The sequence below is a fragment of the Vicia villosa genome, linkage group LG3 (assembly GCF_029867415.1).
Source record: "Vicia villosa cultivar HV-30 ecotype Madison, WI linkage group LG3, Vvil1.0, whole genome shotgun sequence".
Lineage (NCBI taxonomy): Eukaryota > Viridiplantae > Streptophyta > Magnoliopsida > Fabales > Fabaceae > Vicia > Vicia villosa.
The window spans coordinates 35,247,276-35,269,280 of NC_081182.1; the positions used below are offsets into that span (position 1 = coordinate 35,247,276).

At 35.4% G+C, this 22,005-nt stretch overlaps 3 protein-coding genes across 3 annotated transcripts; all 3 read left to right on the plus strand.

Annotated features, from left to right (window-relative positions):
- The first annotated feature begins 2,261 nt into the window (after positions 1-2,261).
- On the plus strand, positions 2,262-4,480 carry LOC131660970 (protein DETOXIFICATION 27-like). Its single transcript, XM_058930351.1, has 7 exons — positions 2,262-2,589; positions 2,675-3,303; positions 3,411-3,467; positions 3,561-3,799; positions 3,879-3,997; positions 4,081-4,170; positions 4,291-4,480. The coding sequence occupies exons 1-7, from the start codon at positions 2,293-2,295 to the stop codon at positions 4,363-4,365; spliced, it is 1,506 nt and encodes a 501-aa protein (XP_058786334.1). The 5' UTR covers positions 2,262-2,292; the 3' UTR covers positions 4,366-4,480.
- Positions 4,481-7,685: 3,205 nt separating this feature from the next.
- LOC131657868 (uncharacterized) lies at positions 7,686-8,273 on the plus strand. Its single transcript, XM_058927219.1, has one exon. It carries the CDS (start codon positions 7,686-7,688, stop codon positions 8,271-8,273), a length of 588 nt encoding a protein of 195 aa, XP_058783202.1.
- Positions 8,274-13,643: 5,370 nt separating this feature from the next.
- LOC131660971 (protein DETOXIFICATION 27-like) lies at positions 13,644-21,647 on the plus strand. Its single transcript, XM_058930352.1, has 7 exons — positions 13,644-13,993; positions 14,104-14,732; positions 14,837-14,893; positions 20,724-20,962; positions 21,040-21,158; positions 21,244-21,333; positions 21,456-21,647. Exons 1-7 carry the CDS (start codon positions 13,715-13,717, stop codon positions 21,528-21,530), a joined length of 1,488 nt encoding a protein of 495 aa, XP_058786335.1. The 5' UTR covers positions 13,644-13,714; the 3' UTR covers positions 21,531-21,647.
- Positions 21,648-22,005: the final 358 nt, after the last annotated feature.

The window sequence follows — 22,005 nt, forward strand, 5'->3', positions numbered from 1 at the left end:
TTTTTTGGGAACTAAAAGAATGAAAACCAATGAAGTTCTTAGGAAAAAGGAACAATTTCGAGTCTTCTAGTGTCCTAACAGAAATTCCTCTTACTGAATCAAAATAGTTATAAACTTTACTAAAATCAAGCTCTGACAAAACATAATATAAAGGCGGGAACGCCATACATTAACACTGTTTAAATGTGCATGTCCTAAAATGTGCATTGTCGGGATAATGTACTTCGAATTTTCAGCCGAGACATCTCAAGCACAGAGGCCTCGTGTTTGGTGATTTATGTAAATCCTGGGAAAATTGCCTTCCGAGATGGTGGTCTCATATTAAAACCTTAGCATCACTTCACCCTTAGAGGTCTCGTGCTTAGGGGACTTATGTACATCCCAAATTTGGCATCTAAACTCGACCGCGAAACAACACAGTCGCGGTCTAGAGTACTTGGTCACGAATTAATATCCATTCCATCAAGAATACCTAACCATAGATTTAAACATTCATCTCGACCAAGGGACCCCGACCTCGAAGTAACATCCAGTCCGACCATGAGAGTATGACCACTAAGTAAATTCGTGTCCGACTAAGAGAGCCCTACCATGGAGTAATGTCATGTCCGACCAAGAATTCCCTGTCGGCCAAAGAGAAACATGAGCCTGATCACATAGTAACATACTTCCCAACCACTGAGTAACATCCAGTCCGACCAAGAGAGTCCAGTCGGCCAAAGAGCAACATGAACTCGGTACACCTTCAAACAGGTTGTTTGCAAACAAAGTGTTTATGTACATTTACCATATGACATTAGCATGTCCAAACATGTTAAATAACACCATAATTATCATATTTCTTAGATTATGACCCTTAATGGACATTTAGAATAACATTATTCTTTTGTCTTGATAAAATGAGTATAAAAGAGAACATTGGAAGAAGGGAAATAAGGGGATCCAACGAAAAATCCTCCATATAAAGTCTTTATTGGCCTTTGCCAATGAAGTTAAAAATGCGACGAGCTCTTCTGATCAGCATCGAAGAAGTCATCAAATATTATTCATACATGAATATTATTTTTGTATGTAGTTGGTGTGGTTTTTCTCCCCTATTTTTCGTTTGTTTGGTGTGATTGTGATTTTTTGTGTTGTTCTTTTCTAAATTTAGATGTTGTGAACTGTTGTTGTTTGAACAATCGAATCCTAACTTGATACTTTTTGTGTCTTCGTTCTCCTTATATTTTCCATGACTTTAACTTTTTAAAATTATATTAGTTTATCATTAACAAAAATTATGTAAATACTGTTCTTAGTTCTATTCATGTATTTAAAATATATTTATTTTTTAAAATATAATAAATTATACAGGATAAAATTTAATTTTAATTAAAATAATATTGATAAAAATTAAAATTAAAATCTATAAAATCAAAAACTATTTTAAATAATTTTAAAAATAATCATAAATTAGTAGAAAGAACTATAAACTACAAACTAAAAATATTATCAACCAAAGTTTTTATTCTATGTGAGCTAAAAGGTTAAATTTAGTTTTTTTTCTTATTAAACTCTTAAAGTTAAAACAATATTTTTAAAAAGTGTTCACATATATTTTTAAAAGATTTTGTACTTTAATGTAATTTTTGGCCAAACTTGGTCAAATGTACTTGAATGATTGTTTGAAGTAAAAATTTAGAGTTAGAGATGAAAACATAATTTAAAAAAGTCATATGAGCACAAACTATTAAAATTACATAGGTGTAAAAAAAAATTATACATTTGTCACGTTTTCATTAGCAAATAGTATAAACCACGCCTAATATTTCAATGTAATTGAATATGCTTAATGTGTTAATAGAAAAATATCTTAATTATTTTTTTCCTTAATTCAAAATATAACAATTTAATTTTCCGAAAATATAAATGGCAGGTCTTAAATAAATTTATATAATTCTATGCAGCAATTAAGAATTCTCTAAACAAAATACTTGCCAATATTTTGAACTCTATTAGATGAACAAGGACATGAAGCGCCATGTTTTTTTTGGTTACAATGCTAATATCATATGTAATATCCTAAAAATATCTATTTCTATATTTATTTTCATCTTATTCTACAACTTACATGCATTTAAACACATAAAAACAAAATTTTAATGTATTTGAAAACAAACCTTTTGTCCTTTTCATTTGTCTATAACAATTCAATTCAGAATCGTGCACCTAACTCTTATTTATATACATATCGACACACACAGCATAATTCATATCTTGAAGCTATTCTAGATTTCTAGTATATCACAAACAATGGGTAGCATCAATAGAGACAATGATACTAGTGACACTCTTATCCAATCTCTGTTGCCAACAGAAGTTTCATCCATTCAACCTAAGGAGGAAGAAGGTGAAGAAACATTCGGGAAGAAGCTATGGATTGAAACGAAGAAACTATGGCATATAGTGGGTCCTGCTATCTTCAGCCGCATCGCATCATTCACCATGAACGTTGTTAGTCAAGCTTTCGCCGGTCACCTTGGTGAAGTTCAACTGGCCTCCATCACCATCGCCAACACCGTCATCGTTGGCTTCAACTTCGGCCTCCTAGTAAGTCCTTTTTCTTAATCCTAACATTATTTTATGCTGTTCTTGATATTCTGTTTAAAAGATGTGATGTTTATGGAAAATACAGTTGGGAATGGCAAGTGCGTTGGAGACACTTTGTGGACAAGCCTTTGGTGCAAAACGGCATCACATGTTAGGAATATATCTACAAAGATCTTGGATTGTTCTCTTCGTATGTTGTTTTCTTCTGTTGCCGTTTTATGTCTTTGCTACACCATTTCTCAAACTTATAGGACAACCTGATGACGTGGCGGAATCGAGTGGTATTGTAGCTATATGGCTTATACCTTTGCATTTCAGTTTTGCGTTTCAGTTTCCTCTTACGAGGTTTCTACAGTCCCAGCTGAAAACAAGTGTGATTGCATGCGTTTCTCTGTTGGGTTTGTTGGTGAATGTAGTAACTAGTTGGTTGTTTGTTTATGTTTGGGATTTCGGACTTATTGGTGCTGCTATTGCTTTGGATGTTTCATGGTGGTTTTTGGTTTTTGGGATGTTTGGTTACATTGTTTGTGGGGGTTGTCCTTTGACTTGGAATGGTTTTTCAATGGAAGCATTTTCTGGTCTTTGGGATTTCTTCAAACTCTCTTTTGCTTCAGGGGTCATGCTTTGTTTAGAGAATTGGTATTACAGGATACTGCTGCTCATGACTGGTCAGTTGGAAAATGCAACTGTTGCTGTTGATGCATTGTCTGTATGGTAAGTTATTAGTCATGAGTATTTGAATGTTTTGGGTTTGATTTACATGTTTTATATTTATTATAGTTGTTGAGAAATGAATGTGGTGGATTTAATTGGTTTTGCAGTATGACTATCAATGGATGGGAAATGATGATTCCTCTTGCCTTCTTTGCCGGTACCGGGTATGCTATTTTTACGGTTTTTTGAAACATAAAGTACAGCTTTTTACTGTTCAATTAAAGTTGAGCTCGATCTGCTGATCACATAATTATCAGGGTGCGGGTGGCGAACGAACTTGGAGCGGGAAAAGGAAAATCAGCAAAATTTGCAATGCAAGTATCAGTGATACAATCAACAGTCATTGGATTAATCTTCTGTGTTCTAATAATGATATTCCAAAGACAGTTTGCCTATATATTCACCTCGAGCCCTTCTGTTCTTCAAGCTGTTAACGATATGTCAATCCTCTTAGCAGTCACCATTCTTCTCAATAGTGTTCAACCTGTTCTATCAGGTAAAACAGGATCGACCAGCTTAATTCAAAAAGTAACTCTGATTAGTAATTGATTATAAAAATGCATGCATGGTTGCAGGTGTAGCTGTTGGTTCAGGATGGCAAGGATTTGTGGCATACATAAATATTGGATGCTACTATCTAATTGGACTCCCACTTGGAATTATCATGGGATGGGTCTTTAACACTGGTGTTAAAGTAAGATAATAATTCATTAAGAAAATCAGTTATATTATGTTTGAGCTTTGAATAATATGTTAATATCTATATGGTGACATTAGGGCATATGGGGTGGGATGATATTCGGTGGTACAACAATTCAAACATTGATACTCATCATAATAACAGTGCGGTGTGATTGGGAAAAAGAGGTACACTTTATACACTTGAATTAAACCTTAATTATGGAAAGAATGTAATGCAATTCTTTAGTTTAGTTTAATTCTTTAGTGTAATGTGTGTATTTGTTTTGATTGTATGAATTTGTGCAGGCAGAGAAGGCTGGCTCACGTGTAAACAAGTGGTCCGTGATAAAACCTAATGACCAACTACAGATCACTGATTAGTATTTGGATTAAGTTAATGTATCTGTTGATTTTTTTGTTTACGTTATTGTTGTTTCAGCTAGTTAAGTGTCATGTTTTAATCTTCTGTATGAATAAGACAATTATATATTCTTTAGTTAGATCGTCACTAATCAAATCTACTTTAAAAAAAAATGATGATTCATTTCTCCAAGAAAAAGCTTCTCTAAGATTCTCTTTTTTTTGTCCATTTTGTTTGTAATCTTATTGCCATTCCGTGGTGTTATTTACATAGTTTAAAAATAACTATTTCGATAAAAGAAAGTAAACGGTAAAATAATTAAAACTTAAAGAGTTGAATATTTTACACTATAATTGACGTTAAAAAAACAAAGAATAAGGGAGAGGATAGAGATAGAGAGTAAGTGACAAAACTAAAAAATATTGATACCCTTATAAAAAAGCTAAAAATGCTTAAAAGAGTCTTGAAAGCTTAAGATGTCGTTGGTAATGTGTAGCTTTTGCGAGATTGACTTATGGATAATATTTGACATCATTCAAAATACATTTGCTTGGTATGCATGCACTCACAAAGGAAGTTTTTGCGAGATTGACTGATGGATAATATTTGACATCATTCAAAATACATTTGCTTGGTATGCATGCATTCACAAAGGAAACACAAGAAATGAAGGATTTGAATTGGGTTTCAAGAATTAAAAAAATTCTCAACAAAGACAAATGAACAAAGAACTTAGAATAAAAATAATGGAAACAATATTTTTATATTTGTTCGATGTTAACGAAGCAACTTTCAGTCCACCCGCAAAGGTAATTTTGCCTTCTCACAAGGATTTAATCTACTATAACCAAATTGATTACACACAAAGACCTATTGTCAATGTCTTATTGAGAATCCTGATTATACTCTAATCTCTCAAGGAACAAAATCAGCTCACCAGTTCAAATACAAAGGTGTGTTTATAAAGATGCTTCTTAATAAGTAGATTACACAAATGAAATACAATGAATAACACAAAAGTGTTAAGAGCAAGTGTATGAACAAAAACTCCTTACTTTACAACTTTTTTCATAAAGATGAAATATTTAAGATTGTTGTGAAAACGTTTGCATGAGAGTTCTATCAAAATTTCTTGTAAAAAAAAATCTTATTTTCCATTCTTTCGAGTCTTCTTTATATATGCATAGAAACACGCGTTGGAGGATAGAATAGGAATTCTAGAATTCAAATTGTATTCTTGCATAACTGTCAGTGAGAGTGGTAGACAAAATCATACCATAGTACAATCATTGCGCCACAAAATCAGTGTAATGGAAGGAATATTTGATCTTGTACCATGTATTTTTCACTTATGTAAAAATGTTTTTGATCTTATCTTCTAATCTTCAGAGGCTTCAAAATATATATATATATATATATATATATATATATATATATATATGTGTGTGTTGATGAAGCATGCTTAAAAGGATCAAAAGATGAAAGAGAGTCTCTAGAACCTCATCTTCAGAGTCTTCTGAACTTGTTCTCCAAAACCTTGTCTTCAGAGTCTTCAAAACTTGTGCCAAATGTCAGAGCTTGAAAAATTTCAGAATCTCCTTTATCAAAGTCAGAGTCAAAAACCGTTGATGAACATTCTATCAGAAGCATTGTCAAAGAGTATTCCAGAACTTGACTTTTCTTTATAAGCCGCTCTTAGTTATCTCTTCAGAGACAGAATGTGTTAGGTTCATAATTTCATGACGTCACACACCACTTGATCATAGTAATATCATGTTAGCAAAAGCTACACACTAGACAAAAATCACCAGGGTACACTTATGTTTTCTAAGATATAGTGTATTGTTATCATCAAAACTAAAGGAAAGATGCAACACCAAATTTTGTTCTTCAACAAAACTAGTAAATCCAGAAACTAAGAAGCTTAAAGAAAGAGGAAAAATTTAAATTGAAAATAAAATTTGAAACTTTCACTTTAAAAGCAAGAAAAAATAAGTTCATATTACATATCAAATAAGGATTAAGCGAAAAATCAAATGGTTGTCCATTACACCCACAAACAAATTTAATTCATAAAAGAGTAAAGTTATTGAAACCAAACAATGTTAAATCATAAAAAGGTTAAGAAAAGAACTTACATACATGTGGAAAAGAAGATAGTTGTTATTCAAATTTTAAATTTGAACCCAAAAAGATGTTGGTTTGTAGAAGGAGAAATCGGTAACAGGGGATGAAATCAGCTCTTCACCCTCTTCAATGGATTCAAGATAATGAAGAGAGGGGGATTTGAGATATGTTAATTTCATTTAATGGGAGAAAGGAAAAATTGGAACAAATAGGATCATCACAGGTAGCGGAAAAAAGCACTAACTGGAGAAAAAACTTTGCCTAATGTGTTAACTACAGTGATGGACATTTTATAGTGTATATGTGAAAATCGAGAAGGATAAAATAAGGAGTATGATAATTGCAGTGGAGAGCATCACAAGTTTGATGTGAAATGCGTGCTCCTTGGAGTAGTTTCATCTTTTCAGGCTATTTGAAGATTAAGAGTTTAGCTTCTCACAATTCACTGACGACACAAACATTATTGGCAATGCGTGTTGAGAAAATATTTGGGCTATTAAATCAGTAATTCGTGGTTTTGAATTTGCTTCAGGTCTGTGTGTAGGATCATACTTTTTGCAAGAAACTTCAGCTTTCCTGTCGTGCAGAATTAGTTCATGCTCCTTCTCTTTTCATGGGATTCCAATCGGAACAAGTCCTCGAAGGCGCTCTACTTGGGACCCCATTTCGGTGAAGATGTGTAACAGACTTTCTTCATGGAAAGGTAAAAAGGATATCTCTTCATACAAAACATATATAGATATTAACATGTTACCTTCTGTCAGGTCATATGCAATTTTCTTCTTCTTTAATTCTTCAGGATGTTGGTTTTGAAATATAAACTTGATTTGGGCCTAATTATTAATGGTATTCTTGGGCTTAGTTATTTTGGGCTTAAGTAGTTATGAGTCATGTTTCTAAACAGTTCTTGTAGTATTTGGAGAGTCTAGATATTTCTTATGGTTGTAATATTCTCTAGAATACTCTTTGGATCTCTATAATTGAGAACTCTCTAGAATTAGTGTGCCTAGAGTTCTCCTTAGAGTAGTATAAATAGAGATGTAATCCCACACATTTGTATCAAGAAAAAATACAAAGTTCTCTCTTCCATAAAGAATTCTCCTATACCTATCAAGTTTTTATTCAAGCCTCCAATATTTCTAAACACTTGCCCTACACACAAAACAACCTTAATTCCAACAAAGTGGTACCAGAGCTTTAAGGTCCTCAAAAGATGGAAAATGGAGGTTTCCCTTTTCAAATACCGATGCTCACAAAGAACAACTATGATAATTGGAGTATCAAGATGAAGGCGCTACTAGGATCTCAAGATGTGTGGGATGTCGTTGAGAAAGGCTTCAAGGAGCAAGATGAAGCCTCACTAAGTCAAGGTGCAAAAGATACATTGAAGGAGTCAAGAAAGAGAGACAAGAAAGCTCTCTTCCTCATTTATCAATCAGTGGATGAAGATGCTTTTGAGAAGATATCCAATGCAACGACGGCCAAAGAAGCATGGGACAAGCTTCAAACTTGCAACAAAGGAGTTGAGCAGGTAAAAAAGATTTGTCTTCAAACTCTTAGAGGTGACTTTGAACGTTTGTTTATGGAGGAGTCCGAGTCAATTTCTGATTATTTTTCTCGAGTATTGGCCATAGTCAATCAACTTAAAAGAAATGATGAAGATGTTGATGATGTGAAAGTCATGGAGAAAATACTTCGCACCTTAAATCCAAGTTTTGACTTCATTGTTACCAACATTGAAGAAAATAAGGATTTAAAGACCATGACCATAGAGCAACTCATGGGTTCCTTACAAGCATAAGAAGAAAAACAAAAGAGAAAAACTAAACAAAAAGAGGCTATAGAGCAACTACTACAACTCAACATAAAGGAAGCAAACTATGTAAATTACAAGAGCCAAAGAGGACGAGGTCGTGGCCAAGATCGTGGACATGGACGAGGACGTGGAGGAGAAGGAAGAGGAGGTTACAACAACTACTTTAAGAACTTCAACAATGGAGAAAGAAATTGAAATCCACAAGCGACAAGAGGTCGTGGAAGAGGAAATTCATGGTCGAGGAACGAAAAATCACAAATCAAGTGCTTCAACTGCAACAAGATTGGTCATTGTGCATCCGAGTGTAGATTCTCGAAGAAGGTTGAAGAGAAAGCTAACTTTGTAGAAGAAAAAGGTGGAGAAGAATAAATATTGTGAAGACCATGGGATCCGTCGTCCACTGACTGTGCCAAGATCGCCACAACAAAATGGAGTAGCAGAGAGAAAGAACCGAACCACACTTAACATGGTGCGATGCATGCTCAAGAGCAAGAAGATGCCGAAGGAGTTTTGGGCCGAAGCAGTGGCATGTGCGGTATACTTGACAAACCGCTCCCCAACAAGAAGTGTGCACGAGAAGACACTACAAGAAGCATAGAGTGGAAGGAAGCCCGGGATCTCTCACCTTAAAGTGTTTGGAAGTAATGCCTATACCCATGTTCCAGACAAAAGAAGAAAAAAGCTCGATGATAAAAGTGAGAAATATGTGTTCGTAGGTTACGACTCAAGTTCCAAAGGATACAAGCTTTATAATCCAAATAGTGGAAAGATCGTCATAAGCCGCGACGTGGAGTTCGATGAAGAAGATTGTTGGGATTGGAGTGTTCAAGAAGAAAGGTATGATTTTCTTCCTTACTTTGAAGAAGAAGAAGAAATTGAACAACCAATGATAGAGGAACATCTTACACCACCGACCTCACCGACACCAAGGTTGGAAGAAACAAGCTCAAGTGAGAGGACACCACGACTAAGGAGCATTGAATAGTTTTATGAGGTAACCAAAAACCTAAATGACATTAACCTCTTTTGACTTTTTGGTTATTGTGAGCCTCTAAGCTACCAAGAAGCGGCGGAAAACATAAAGTGGAGAGACGCCATGAATGAAGAAATCAAGTCAATCACGAAGAATGATATGTGGGAACTTACTACGCTTCCACGAGGACACAAAGCAATCAGAGTAAGATGGGTGTACAAGGCGAAGAAGAATGCAAAAGGAGACGTGGAGAGATATAAAGCAAGATTGGTGGCGAAAGGATATAGTCAAAGACAAAGAATTGACTATGATGAGGTATTTGCTCCCGTTGCTCGTCTTGAAACTATTAGACTGATCATTTCTTTGGCAGCCCAAAATAAATGGAAGATCTATCAAATGGATGTGAAGTCGGCCTTCTTGAACGGTTTTCTCGAAGAAGAAGTTTATATCGAACAACCATTGGGTTATTAAGTAAAAGTGCAAGAAGAAAAAGTCTTGAAGTTGAAGAAGGTGTTGTACGGTCTTAAGCAAGCACCAAGAGCTTGGAATGTTCGAATCGACAAGTACTTTCAAGACAAGAACTTCATCATGTGTCCATATGAGCATGCACTTTATATCAAAGCGCAAAGTGGAGATATTTTGATTGTATGCTTGTATGTAGATGACTTGATTTTTATAGGGAACAATCCAAGCATGTTCGAAGAGTTCAAGAAAGACGTGTCAAATGAATTTGAGATGACAGATATGGGGCTCATGGCATATTATCTCGGCATCAAAGTAAAGCAAGGAGACAAAGGAATTTTCATCACCCAAGAAGGCTATGCCAAAGAAGTACTTAAGAAATTCAAGATGGATGACGCCAATCCAGTTGGCACCCCGATGGAATGTGGAAGCAAGTTGAGCAAGCATGAAAATGGAGAGATTGTGGATCCAACTCTTTACAAAAGTTTGGTTGAAAGTTTACGTTACTTGACATGTACAAGGCCGGATATTCTCTATGCTGTAGGAGTCGTAAGTCGCTACATGGAAGCTCCAACAACAACTCACTTCAAGGCGGCAAAGAGAATTCTTTGATACATCAAAGGTACAACAAATTTTGGCTTGCACTATTACTCTTCTAACAATTATGAGATTTTTTGCTATAGTGATAGCGATTGGAGTGGAGACTTGGATGATAGAAAGAGCACTACTGGTTTTGTGTTCTTCATGGGAGATACTGCTTTCACTTGGATGTCAAAGAAGCAACCTATAGTCACACTATCAACTTGTGAAGCCGAGTATGTCGCCGCCACATCATGTGTTTGTCATGCAGTTTGGCTAATTAAGGAACTTGTTGAAAGAGTTAAAGATGCCACAAAAAGATCCTATTGAAATATGTGTTGACAATAAATGAGCACTTGCTTTAGCAAAGAATCCCGTCTTTCATGAAAGAAGTAAGCACATCGACACACGTTATCACTTCATAAGAGAATGCATTGAGAGAAAGGAGGTGAAGTTGAAGTATGTGATGTCTCAAGATCAAGCTGCCGACATTTTCACCAAGCCACTCAGGTTGGAAACTTTCCTGATGCTAAGGAGTATGCTTGGAGTCACAAATCAAGTTTAAGGGGATGTTGAAATATAAACTTGATTTGGGCCTAATTATTAATGGTATTCTTGGGCTTAGTTATTTTGATCTTAAGTAGTTGTGGGTCATGTTTCTAGAGAATTCTTGTAGTATTTGGAGAGTCTAGATATTTCTTATGGTTGTAATATTCTCTAGAATACTCTTTGGATCTCTAGAGTTGAGAACTCTCTAGAATTAGTGTCTCTAGAGTTCTCCTTAGAGTAATATAAATAGAGATGTAATCATACACATTTGTATCAAACAGAAATACAAAGTTCTCTCGTTCATAAAGAATTCTCCTACCTATCAAGTTTTTATTCAAGCCTCCAATATTTCTAAACACTTGCCCTACACACAAAAACAACCTTAATTCCAACCGTTGGCTTAATTCGACAGCTTTTGAAGCTTCTAATCCTTCCGTTTCTGCCGGCGCTGGTTCTTCATACCCATTTTTGACATACGCTAGAACATCCAAAGATGTGAATAGAGTTTCCATTTTGACGGCCTAGAAATCATAATTCTCTCCTTCAAATAGAGGAACTTTGACATTGTTGTAAGTGGCGACAATGTTGTATTATTTTTTGCAGCTCCCGATTTGTAGCTCTAATGCCAATCCGTTGGAAGTAATTTTATTGATATGATTTCAACTTTTATCAATCCAGTTATATAGACTTTAATTTAAAAACTGATAGATAACTAAAAGTCTATTTTAATGACTCTATTGAAAAATATCCTAATTAAGAATTCGGTTACGGACTTGAAAGGTCTAACAAAATAGAAACAACACAGTAATTACTAATTTTAACTGGATCCCGCATTGATATTTGGAGAAATAGATGGGTGGAGCAACGCCTCTCAAACTATTATCTCCAGATTTGTTTGAGTCAGTTTAGAGTTCCAGGCTTAATGTTGAAGATGTAGGGCATTGGATGAATGGCGAGTGGTTTGGAGTTTTAGAAACTCTGATGATATTAATGAGGGCAGAGAGGGGAGTTTTGTGTGGGAGGACTTGGAAAACAATGTGTTGCATACTAATCCTAATTTGGAATTACAAGATTCCTTTGTTTGGTGACACGATACCTTAAAAAAAATTGTGTTTTATTCTGTCTGGAATTGTTGGTGCAAGATTCCAATGTGATGAAGACAAAGTAAAAACATTTGGATTATTGTGGGCTCAATTCAAATGAATAGGTAGTTGATATCCCTATATATTTATTGGACAACTTCTCTACCCATCACAAAAAGTTGGATAATGTATATTCAATCAATCACGTGACATCATCTAATTTTAACACATTTAATTATTTATTAGATATTATGTCTCTCTAAGTAACAATCTAGATCCTAAAAATTTCTAGAGAGAGATGCTCCTCCTTCTCTCTAGAAAATTTTTCCCCAACCCTTTAGGGTTTGGTGGCTCTTCTCCACCTCCATGGTGGTCCTCTCCTTCCACCTCTATGGTGGCATCCTCCCTCTCTTTTGAGAGAACTTTCTTCTCCATCCCTCTTCCTTCTCATTCCCTCACCATAGCCAAACTTTTCACCGGAATCTCCCTCTCTCAACCACTACCAACCGCCAAGTTTTCTTCTCTTCTTTTAAGGCCGCCACCGGAACCACCACCGCCAAGAAGAAACGACAAGTTAGTTGTGATTTTTCTACACACCTCAAACACAACAACAATGGATGCTCCTCTCCTTCAAGGAGCTGCTCATACAACTCCGTTGTCCGAAATTTATCGTCCACCACCGAAGCCGCCATGGTTATACAGTATGCAAATTCTAACAGGGATGCTTAACTTCGGTTTATTAATTTATGTTTTATGTTTTTGTGTTTTAGTGGTAAATGATGCACTCTTGGTGTTTGACAAAATGCCTCAAAAGAGTTTTGTGTCTTATCGCATGTTTAGGTGTGTCTATTGGCATTTCATAATGATTGAGGAAGCTTATGAGTTCAACATCTATTCCATAACTATCTCTAGTCATCTATTAATTTGTGAACACTCAAAAAATTGGGGCAATTTTGAGACCAAAGAAAGTCGAAATGTGCAAACACAAGTCAAAGAAATCATCCTTAATTGGATTTGGAAAAAGACTATGGATTCTCGCTTCTACATTGCCATTGATGGTGTTTGCAAGAGAGTGGAATGCTCGTTGATATGTCGTTGGATTTGGTTTGGTTGTGCCTTAGCTTTTGAAAATTATATGTATAATGTCTCTTATGACTATGTAGTGTTTTATGTTAGAAGTGTTTTTAGGCTATGTATGGAGTATGTTCCATTTCAATTGTGTCCTAACATTTGTAACTCTTGCTTGATTGGATATTAATGAAGCTTGTTTTTCTATCAAAAAAAAAAAATTATTTATTAGATATTATAATTATTTGTTGTTTTCAAATCATTTTACATAGGAGATAATCTTATCCAACTTTTTGAGTTGGGTAAATAAGAAATGACGTGTTGATTATTTTCATCTTATTCTACCACTTACATAGATTTAAACACAAAAAAACAAAAATTAAATATTTAAATGTATTTGCCATAAGACTCTTGATTTCAAAATAGTAGTTTTTTTTAATTTAATAATATAACTGTCAAAATTTTACCATTTATAATAAAAAAAACTAGAAACATCATTAGAGAAAAATAGTAAACCAAAATAAACTGAAGAACAAGATAGAGTTTTAATGGTTGACAAACGAGGCTGAAACCAAATATTTTGTCTTTTTTATTTTGTACTAACTTTCTAATATAACAATTCAATTTGGAATTGTGCACTACCTCTTACTTTTATAATACTTATACACAACTTACATTTCATTTCTTGAACCTCTTCTATTCTATCACAAACAATGGGTAGCATAGATAGAGACAATGATTTTAATGACACTCTTATCCAATCTCTCTTGCCAAAAGAGGTTTCAGAGAAAGAAGAGGAAAATTTTGGAAAAAAGCTATGGATTGAAACTAAGAAACTATGGCTGATAGTAGGTCCCACTATCTTCAGCCGCATCGCATCATTCACCATGAACGTCGTTAGTCAAGCTTTCGCCGGTCACCTTGGTGAAGTTCAACTGGCCTCCATCACCATCGCCAACACCGTCATCGTTGGCTTCAACTTCGGCCTCCTAGTAAGTCCTTCTTCCTAATTACTAGCATTACTTTATGCTGCAATGCAACTATGTGATAATAGATTAACTTGTGTGATGTGATGTGATGTATATAATGGAAAATAAAATAGTTGGGAATGGCAAGTGCGTTGGAGACACTTTGCGGACAAGCGTTTGGTGCAAAACGACATAACATGTTAGGAATATATCTACAAAGATCATGGATTGTTCTCTTCGTATGTTGTTTTCTTTTGTTACCATTCTATGTTTTTGCTACTCCATTTCTCAAACTTATAGGACAACCGGACGACGTAGCGGAATGGAGCGGTATAGTAGCTATATGGCTTATCCCTTTGCATTTCAGTTTTGCGTTTCAGTTACCTCTTCAGAGGTTTCTACAGTGCCAGCTGAAAACAAGTGTGATTGCATGGGTTGCTTTGTTGGGTTTGGTGGTTAACGTGGTAACAAGCTGGTTGTTGGTTTATGTTTGGGATTTTGGACTTATTGGTGCCGCTATTTCTTTGGATATTTCTTGGTGGGTATTGGTTTTTGGAATGTTTGGTTACACAGTTTGGGGTGGTTGTCCTTTGACTTGGAATGGTTTTTCAATGGAAGCATTTTCTGGTCTTTGGGATTTCTTCAAACTCTCTTTTGCTTCAGGGGTCATGCTTTGTTTAGAGAATTGGTATTATAGGATACTGATACTTATGACTGGTAAGTTGGAAAATGCAACAGTTGCTGTTGATGCATTGTCTATATGGTAAGTTATTAGTCACAAACAAGTATTTGAATTTTACAAGTTTTATACTATTTATTATAATTGTTGAGGAATGAATATTGTGGTGGATGTAATTGGTTTTGCAGTATGACTATAAATGGATGGGAAATGATGATTCCTCTTGCTTTCTTTGCTGGTACCGGGTATGCAATTTTTATTTATTTAGTATTATTTAGCCTATATCTTGTTACAACATCATTTGCACTGAAATTTTTAAGTAAAATATATAATAGAAGTGTAAAAGATCTGTAAGCATTTTTTAATTTGGGGTAGCTGTGGCTGATACCAGCAGAGTTTTTATCTGGTGCAGTGTTTTTTTTGCCCACATCCATATTACTAAAAATCCTCTCCATTTTTCAAAAAAAAATTGAGATGTCCATTATTATAGTTTTAATGTATAAATATGTAATTAATGTCATAACTTTTAGAAATGCGTGCAAATATATCTTTTATTTACACTAAAATTATAGTAATGGACATCTCTATTTTTTTTGAGAAATGGAGAGAACATCCATATTACTCATATGGATGATATAAGTGAGTCTCATCTAATATAATATATTACTTCACACATCTCAATTATTTAAACCATCTAATTATATTTTCTAAATATACATACTACTCATTTATGGGTTCTACAAAATTTACATTATATTTTAAATTTATAATTTATATGAATATATAAAATGTATAATTGAAATAAATTAAATTAATTATATCAAAATGCATAAAAAAAACAATATATATATAATAAATAAAAATATTAAAAAAATAAATAAGAAAAAAATTAAAAAATATGAAAATATATTAAATAACATACTACATGACAGAGAAGTTATACCAAACATTGATAATTAAATCCAACATTGATAAAAAAAATTAAATCCAACATACTTAATAATTAAATTCAACATTGATAAAAATAAATTAAATCCAACATTGATAAAAATAAATTACATCCAACATACTTAATAATAAAATCCAACCTACATAATAATAATAATATCAATTAACTCCATATCTATCTCTAATTACGCCGCACAAAAATTCATGATCTCGTAGTTGTTTTGATGTACCCTTCTATCTCCATTTTTTCACTCTCAATACGTGTATAATCACGTGCAAACCCCGACATTAATTCAATTTTTTTAGAGAATTTCTTTATTGCCCCCTATGGAGGTGATCCCCTGCGAAATTCCCAGGTTGCCCCTGCTTCAGAGATGTATCTCCGAAGTTTTTTTTTTTAAAGATTTTTCCAGACTTCAGAAATGCACTTTCGAAAATGCCAAATGGGGGATGTTTTCGGAGATGCACTTCCGAAAACACTTTTTCCACATTTTTGGAGGTTTTCGGAAGTGCACTTCTGAATTATGCAGAAATTGTGTTTTTTTTTATGCTTTTCTTAACAGTCCCGTATTTTTAATTAAACGAAAACGTCGAATAAAATAAACGACATATCAACATAAAATACTAATATAATAAATACAGGCTGAATAATATATACAAGCCGAATAAAATAGTAATAGTGTGCGAAAATGTACGTGAAGTGTGCGAAATACAACCCGAATACAATAAAATTCAAGAAAAATAATCCGGAACCCCTACTGGGTATGCCTAACCCTAACTCCCTGGGACCTCCTTTGCCTCCTATATGTCGCCGCACCGCCCGCATCACCGACCATCCTCTCCACCACGGCGACTGCCTCTAGATCGCCTTGATCATTGATACCTCGCTCCAACGCATCCCGCCCATGCATCGCTATCCGCTGGCATATCGGCAGGAGATCAATGGCATGGTCATCCTCGGCCTGCTGGTTCTCTAGGATCTCCTCGTATGCTGGCCTAGGAGCGCCAGGAGCGTCGGCTGTCATCAGAGGATGTGACACCCGATAGAACCATGTGACGTACCCCTCTACACAATGCCACTCCTGGGTGCCCTGCATGCGACGATACTTCTCTGGGACCAAATGACGCTCCCAATCCTCAAATATGGCAGTGAGCTCCACACGGGTAACTGTGTCCGGAGCAACCTCAAACGGTGACCTCGGTATCATCTGCACATGTCCAAACTGCCGCGCGCACCGCTCAGGGAGACACCTCACCATAATGTTGGTCCCGCATGCCAACCAGCCAAAATATAACGCGATGAGGTCAAAGGAGACAACAACAGTGTAGTCACTGAATGGCCTCCAACGAATGTCATCGTGAGCTGTGCGGTCGAGGTACCAACGATATGGTCCCACTTCATTGTTCCCCCTTTGGAGAACGTATCGGGCGGCCCTGGGCATGGCGTTCTCGTACGCGGGATCAATGGCGAAGCCGTGGATGCGGGGAAGTAGGAGATGATCCAACCCTGAAACACAAACACGATAATGTATGAAAAATAAATACGAACCATAAATAAATATGAAACAATTAAAATGAAACGTACCTTCAGGAGTGTGGCGGATCCGGTCATCTGTCTGGTCCTCCAGTTCGAGGCTTCGTTCAGCTTCTGGTATAGGTATACCAGAATAGCTGACCCCCAGTTCCACTGGTGAATGGTAGTCGCGTCCATGAAGTAGCGGAGGTAGGTCACGTCGACGTATCTTGCACTCTTGTCCACAAAGAGTGTAGTGTCTACCAAAAACATGAACCATCACCGGAGAGCGCAGGCACGGTGATACTCCATAAATAGGTCGTTACCCGCCTCCTCGGAATCGGCAAGTGCAGAAGACAATGCACATCGTGCAAGGTGATCGTCATCTCCCCAACTGGTAAGTGGAAAGAATGCGTCTCCCTATGCCACCGCTCCATAAAATCCCCCTGCATGTCGTGGCTGATGGTGGTATACCCGGTCATGCACAACCCACCTAGCCTGGAAGAAATCACCGCATCATTAAACCACTGCGCCTCTAGTTTAAAGAGACCAAAAATCTTTCGCGCGTGGTTCACCATTTTTAAAGTCGGCCTTTCCTATTACAACAAAAACAAAAAACATTGTTAATTAAACCGTTAAGAAAATATGGAATAAAAAGCTAAATAAAAAACGGTTAAATAATGAAGTCGGATAAATTATAAAAAATAACTCTCCCTCCCAGACACGTCGAGCGACGTGCTCGTGGTAGGAAATCAACACGGACGTGTCCCTAGGCCCTCCCGGGCAGCCCTCCTCTTCCTCCCCGTGTGGAGGATCAGCATCAGGTATCTCCTCCTCCGCCTCCTGGTATCTCACCTCCTCCTCCTCCCGTACCTCCTCCTAACGGGAAGAAGATACCCTAGCCAGCCGACTCCTCGATCCAGACAATTAACCAGGCTCGTCTATCTGGACGGGTGCTGGTACTCCACCTCGTCCCCGCGTCGATGCCAGCTGCGGCGTCCGCTCGCGTCTAGCCGACGCTGTTTGTGTCTCTCTCCCATGTCTAATTCTAGTTGGGTTGCCTGCCATTTTCCTGAAACAATTGAAATCCATAAGGGAACAGGTTAGAAGGAGAAACAATCAAGAAAAAAATCTTTCTGGGTCAACTTCGGAAGTGCATTTCCGAAACTGGTCAGGGAGGTGTTTTCAGAAATGCACTTCCGAAAACACCTGCGACACCATTTTTTGCAGAAAACCCAAAAGCTTGCCCTAAGTGCATCAAAACCTCAATTTTCCTATCTAAACAACACCAGTGACATGTAATAACTTAAATGAACTACACTATAACACCCCTAATATCAATTTCAATCCTACATTGAAAGTTTAGAAAACTTACAGATTTGAGATGTTGTTGGAGGTGCTTTAGAAGTAGTTTAAGAGCCTTTGGAGTAGCCTTTGATGGTCTTTGAATTTGCCTTTGGTGGTTATGCAACTGGTTCAGACGAAATCTTGGATTTTTGAATGATTTAGGGTAAATGATTTTTTTTGGGGGGGGGGGGGGGGGGGGCTGTTTTGTTTAAACTGCAAAAACGCGCATTATTTCGGAAATGTATTTCCGAAATGTTGTTTTCGGAAATGTATTTCCGAATTTTTTTTTACGTAAAAAAAAGGTGTTTTCGGAAATGCATTTTCGAAATCAGCCTTTTTTTCAACTTCGGAAATGCATTTCCGAAGTAAAGGGACAATTACGAAATTTCGCTGAGGGTCACCAAGAAGATAGGGAGGTGGATAAAGAAATTTCCTTTTTTTATTAAAGTCATCTTTCATAGCATCAAATTTAGGAGCAGGCTTTTCCACAAACTTTTCTTTTTCTTCCTTTTGGCCCTCATATCACCGATTGGACGATGTAACAAATTCGGTGATGATGGATTGTATTCGCTTGTTGGCGTTGGTGGGTTAGAAAATGTTGAATATGCTCCAGAAGCCGAACTCTTTGTTCTTTTTGCAGAAGGTTCCGATGAACCTCCAAGCCATTTGGGTTCATCTCTCAATAATTTCCATGCACTCTGAAATGTGAACTTTTCATGTCCGTCTTGGTAATAAATATCGCATGTCGCCGAAACGATGTCACTCTCAAAGCTACCGCTTCTCTTTACACCGACAGCTTGTTTGTAGCACCCAACAAACTTTTGTACAGAAGGATTATTTTTTTATGCCGTCGAACATTTAGTGCCAACTGATTCCTCTCTAGAAAATTCTTGTGGCGGTGGTTGTTATAAGCTTCACTAATCCTCTTCCATAAACTATCTCCCTTTTGATCAATCCCAACAATTGGATCCCTTGAAATGTTGAGCCATGATTGAATGAGAAGTTCATCCTCCTTTGGTTGAAATCTTATTTTTGACATATTCATAACCGATGTAGTTTTGATTTCTTCACCAAGGTTGGTTGTTTCCAACCCATCTTGAACTTGAGTGCAAAGTTGTGGTGTTTCGGGCTCTTGATTGTTTACTTCCACATGACTATTATTCATTTGAACTCCATGAAACATAGTGGGACTAGTTGATTGAGATGGAAAGTGTAGATAATAATATGAGTAATTTCCAAAGTGTGGATTATTTTGTTGATTTGGGATAAAAGTAGGATTTTGAAAATTTGAGTTATGATGTGAGTTTGGATTATCGAATGCATTTTGTTGATTTGGAATAAATGATGGAATGCCACAATTTTGCATGAAATTGGACCAAGAATTAGGGTGGTTGGGGTTCATTGGAACATAAAATGTGTAGAAGAAAAAGATTACAAAAAGATGAAAGAAATTATTCAAATTTAGATAAAAAGTTGTGATAGATTGAAATGGTTGATCACTTATTTATCCTCAAACTGTTTTTTATAACAAATTAAAAATTGTAAAAAAAAAATGTGCAATGTACAAAAATTGTAACGGTAATATTAATTTCAAATTTATACATGTTTCATACCACACCAAAATTAAAGTTATGATAATAAATTTTTTCCAACAATATTAAATGATGGAATGCTACGGTGCTTTGTTTAGATACTGTGCCAGTTAATACTACACCAAATAACTTCCATTATCAATACTACACTGACACTAGGTAGCACACGTAAGCTTTTACTACTCCTTTACTACTCTTATATTTATGCTCTTAGCACTCCTTGTGCACTAAATAAATGGATACTTTTGCTTTGTTAAAAAAAAATATCAGTTACTTTTACCCAATATCTTTAAAGTAACATTGTGGTGCTGCATACAATTTTTTTTATTGTAAAACCACTTTTTTTTATATACTCTCTTCCTTAATAAATTTATAAGCAAAATCAATTTCTTTTATATTTTTTGAATAAATATAAATCAAATAAATCAATTATTAAATAAATTTAAAAAGTTAAATTTTCTTATAATTTGTTATGGATGGAGTAGTGAGTAAATTAGTGACAATTATCATGGAATAGAGTAAATTAATGGTTATGATTATTAGTTTTAATTATTTTTGCGTAATTTAAGAATGGCACACTAACAGGCTCGAATTAATGCCTAAAATGATTACTTTCGATAGAGTGATTCAATTTTTTTTTCAAATGAAAGTTAACAAGGATGACACAAATTGCAGGGTGCGGGTGGCGAACGAACTTGGAGCGGGGAAAGGAAAATCAGCAAAATTTGCAATGCAAGTATCAGTGATACAATCAACAGTGATTGGATTAATCTTTTGTGTTCTAATAATTATATTCCATAGACCATTTGCATACATATTCACCTCGAGTCCTTCTGTTCTTCAAGCTGTTAACAATATGTCAATCCTTTTGGCAATCACCATTCTTCTTAATAGTGTTCAGCCTGTTCTATCAGGTAAAAAGGATCGATCAACTTAATTCAAAAAGTAATTATGATTAATAATTAATTACAAAATGCATGTATGCATGCAGGTGTAGCTGTTGGTTCAGGATGGCAAGTATTTGTGGCATATGTAAATATTGGATGCTATTATCTAATTGGACTCCCACTTGGAATTATCATGGGATGGGTCTTTAACACTGGTGTTAAAGTAAGTAATAATAGTTTATTAAGAAAATCACGTATATTATGTTTGAGCTTTGAATAATATGTTAATATCTATATGGTGACATTAGGGCATATGGGGTGGGATGATATTCGGTGGTACAACAATCCAAACATTGATACTCATCATAATAACAGTACGGTGTGATTGGGAGAAAGAGGTACTCCTATATTTTATACATTTCAACTTATACTTTAATTATGATATGTAACTCTTTAGTTTAATATGTATTCTATGATATTAGTTAATGTGTGTTTCTTTTCGCTGTATGAATTTGTGCAGGCAGGGAATGCTAGCTCACGTGTAAACAAGTGGTCTGTAACGAAACCTAATGACCAATTGCGGATCACTGATTAATATTTGAATTAAGCTAATTAATGTATCAGTTGATTTATTTATAAAAGTGTTGTTTTAGTTAATCTAGCGATTGGTGTTAATCTTCAGTATGAATAAGAGAAGATATACTATTCTTTAGTTAGGTTATCATTAATCAAAGCTACTATAAAAATATGAATTCGTTACTCTAAAAGTAGCTTCTCAAAGATTCTCTTTCTTGTCCATTTTGTGTGTAGTCTTTTTTCCACTTTGTGGTGTGGTCCACTTTATTTGGATTCTTTTTTATCTACATGGATATCCTAAAGAAGGGGAAAAAACTATAATGTAAGACTCAAAATTATGTTTTAATGTTTGTATAAATTTTTCATTTTATCTATGTAATATATATGTGGATCTGAAAGGTGGTTGTTCTTAAAAAGAAATTTAAGATACTCAAAGGGAATTTTGAACTTGAAATAAGAAAGTTTTTGGCAACCTGGTTTGTAATGATACCCTT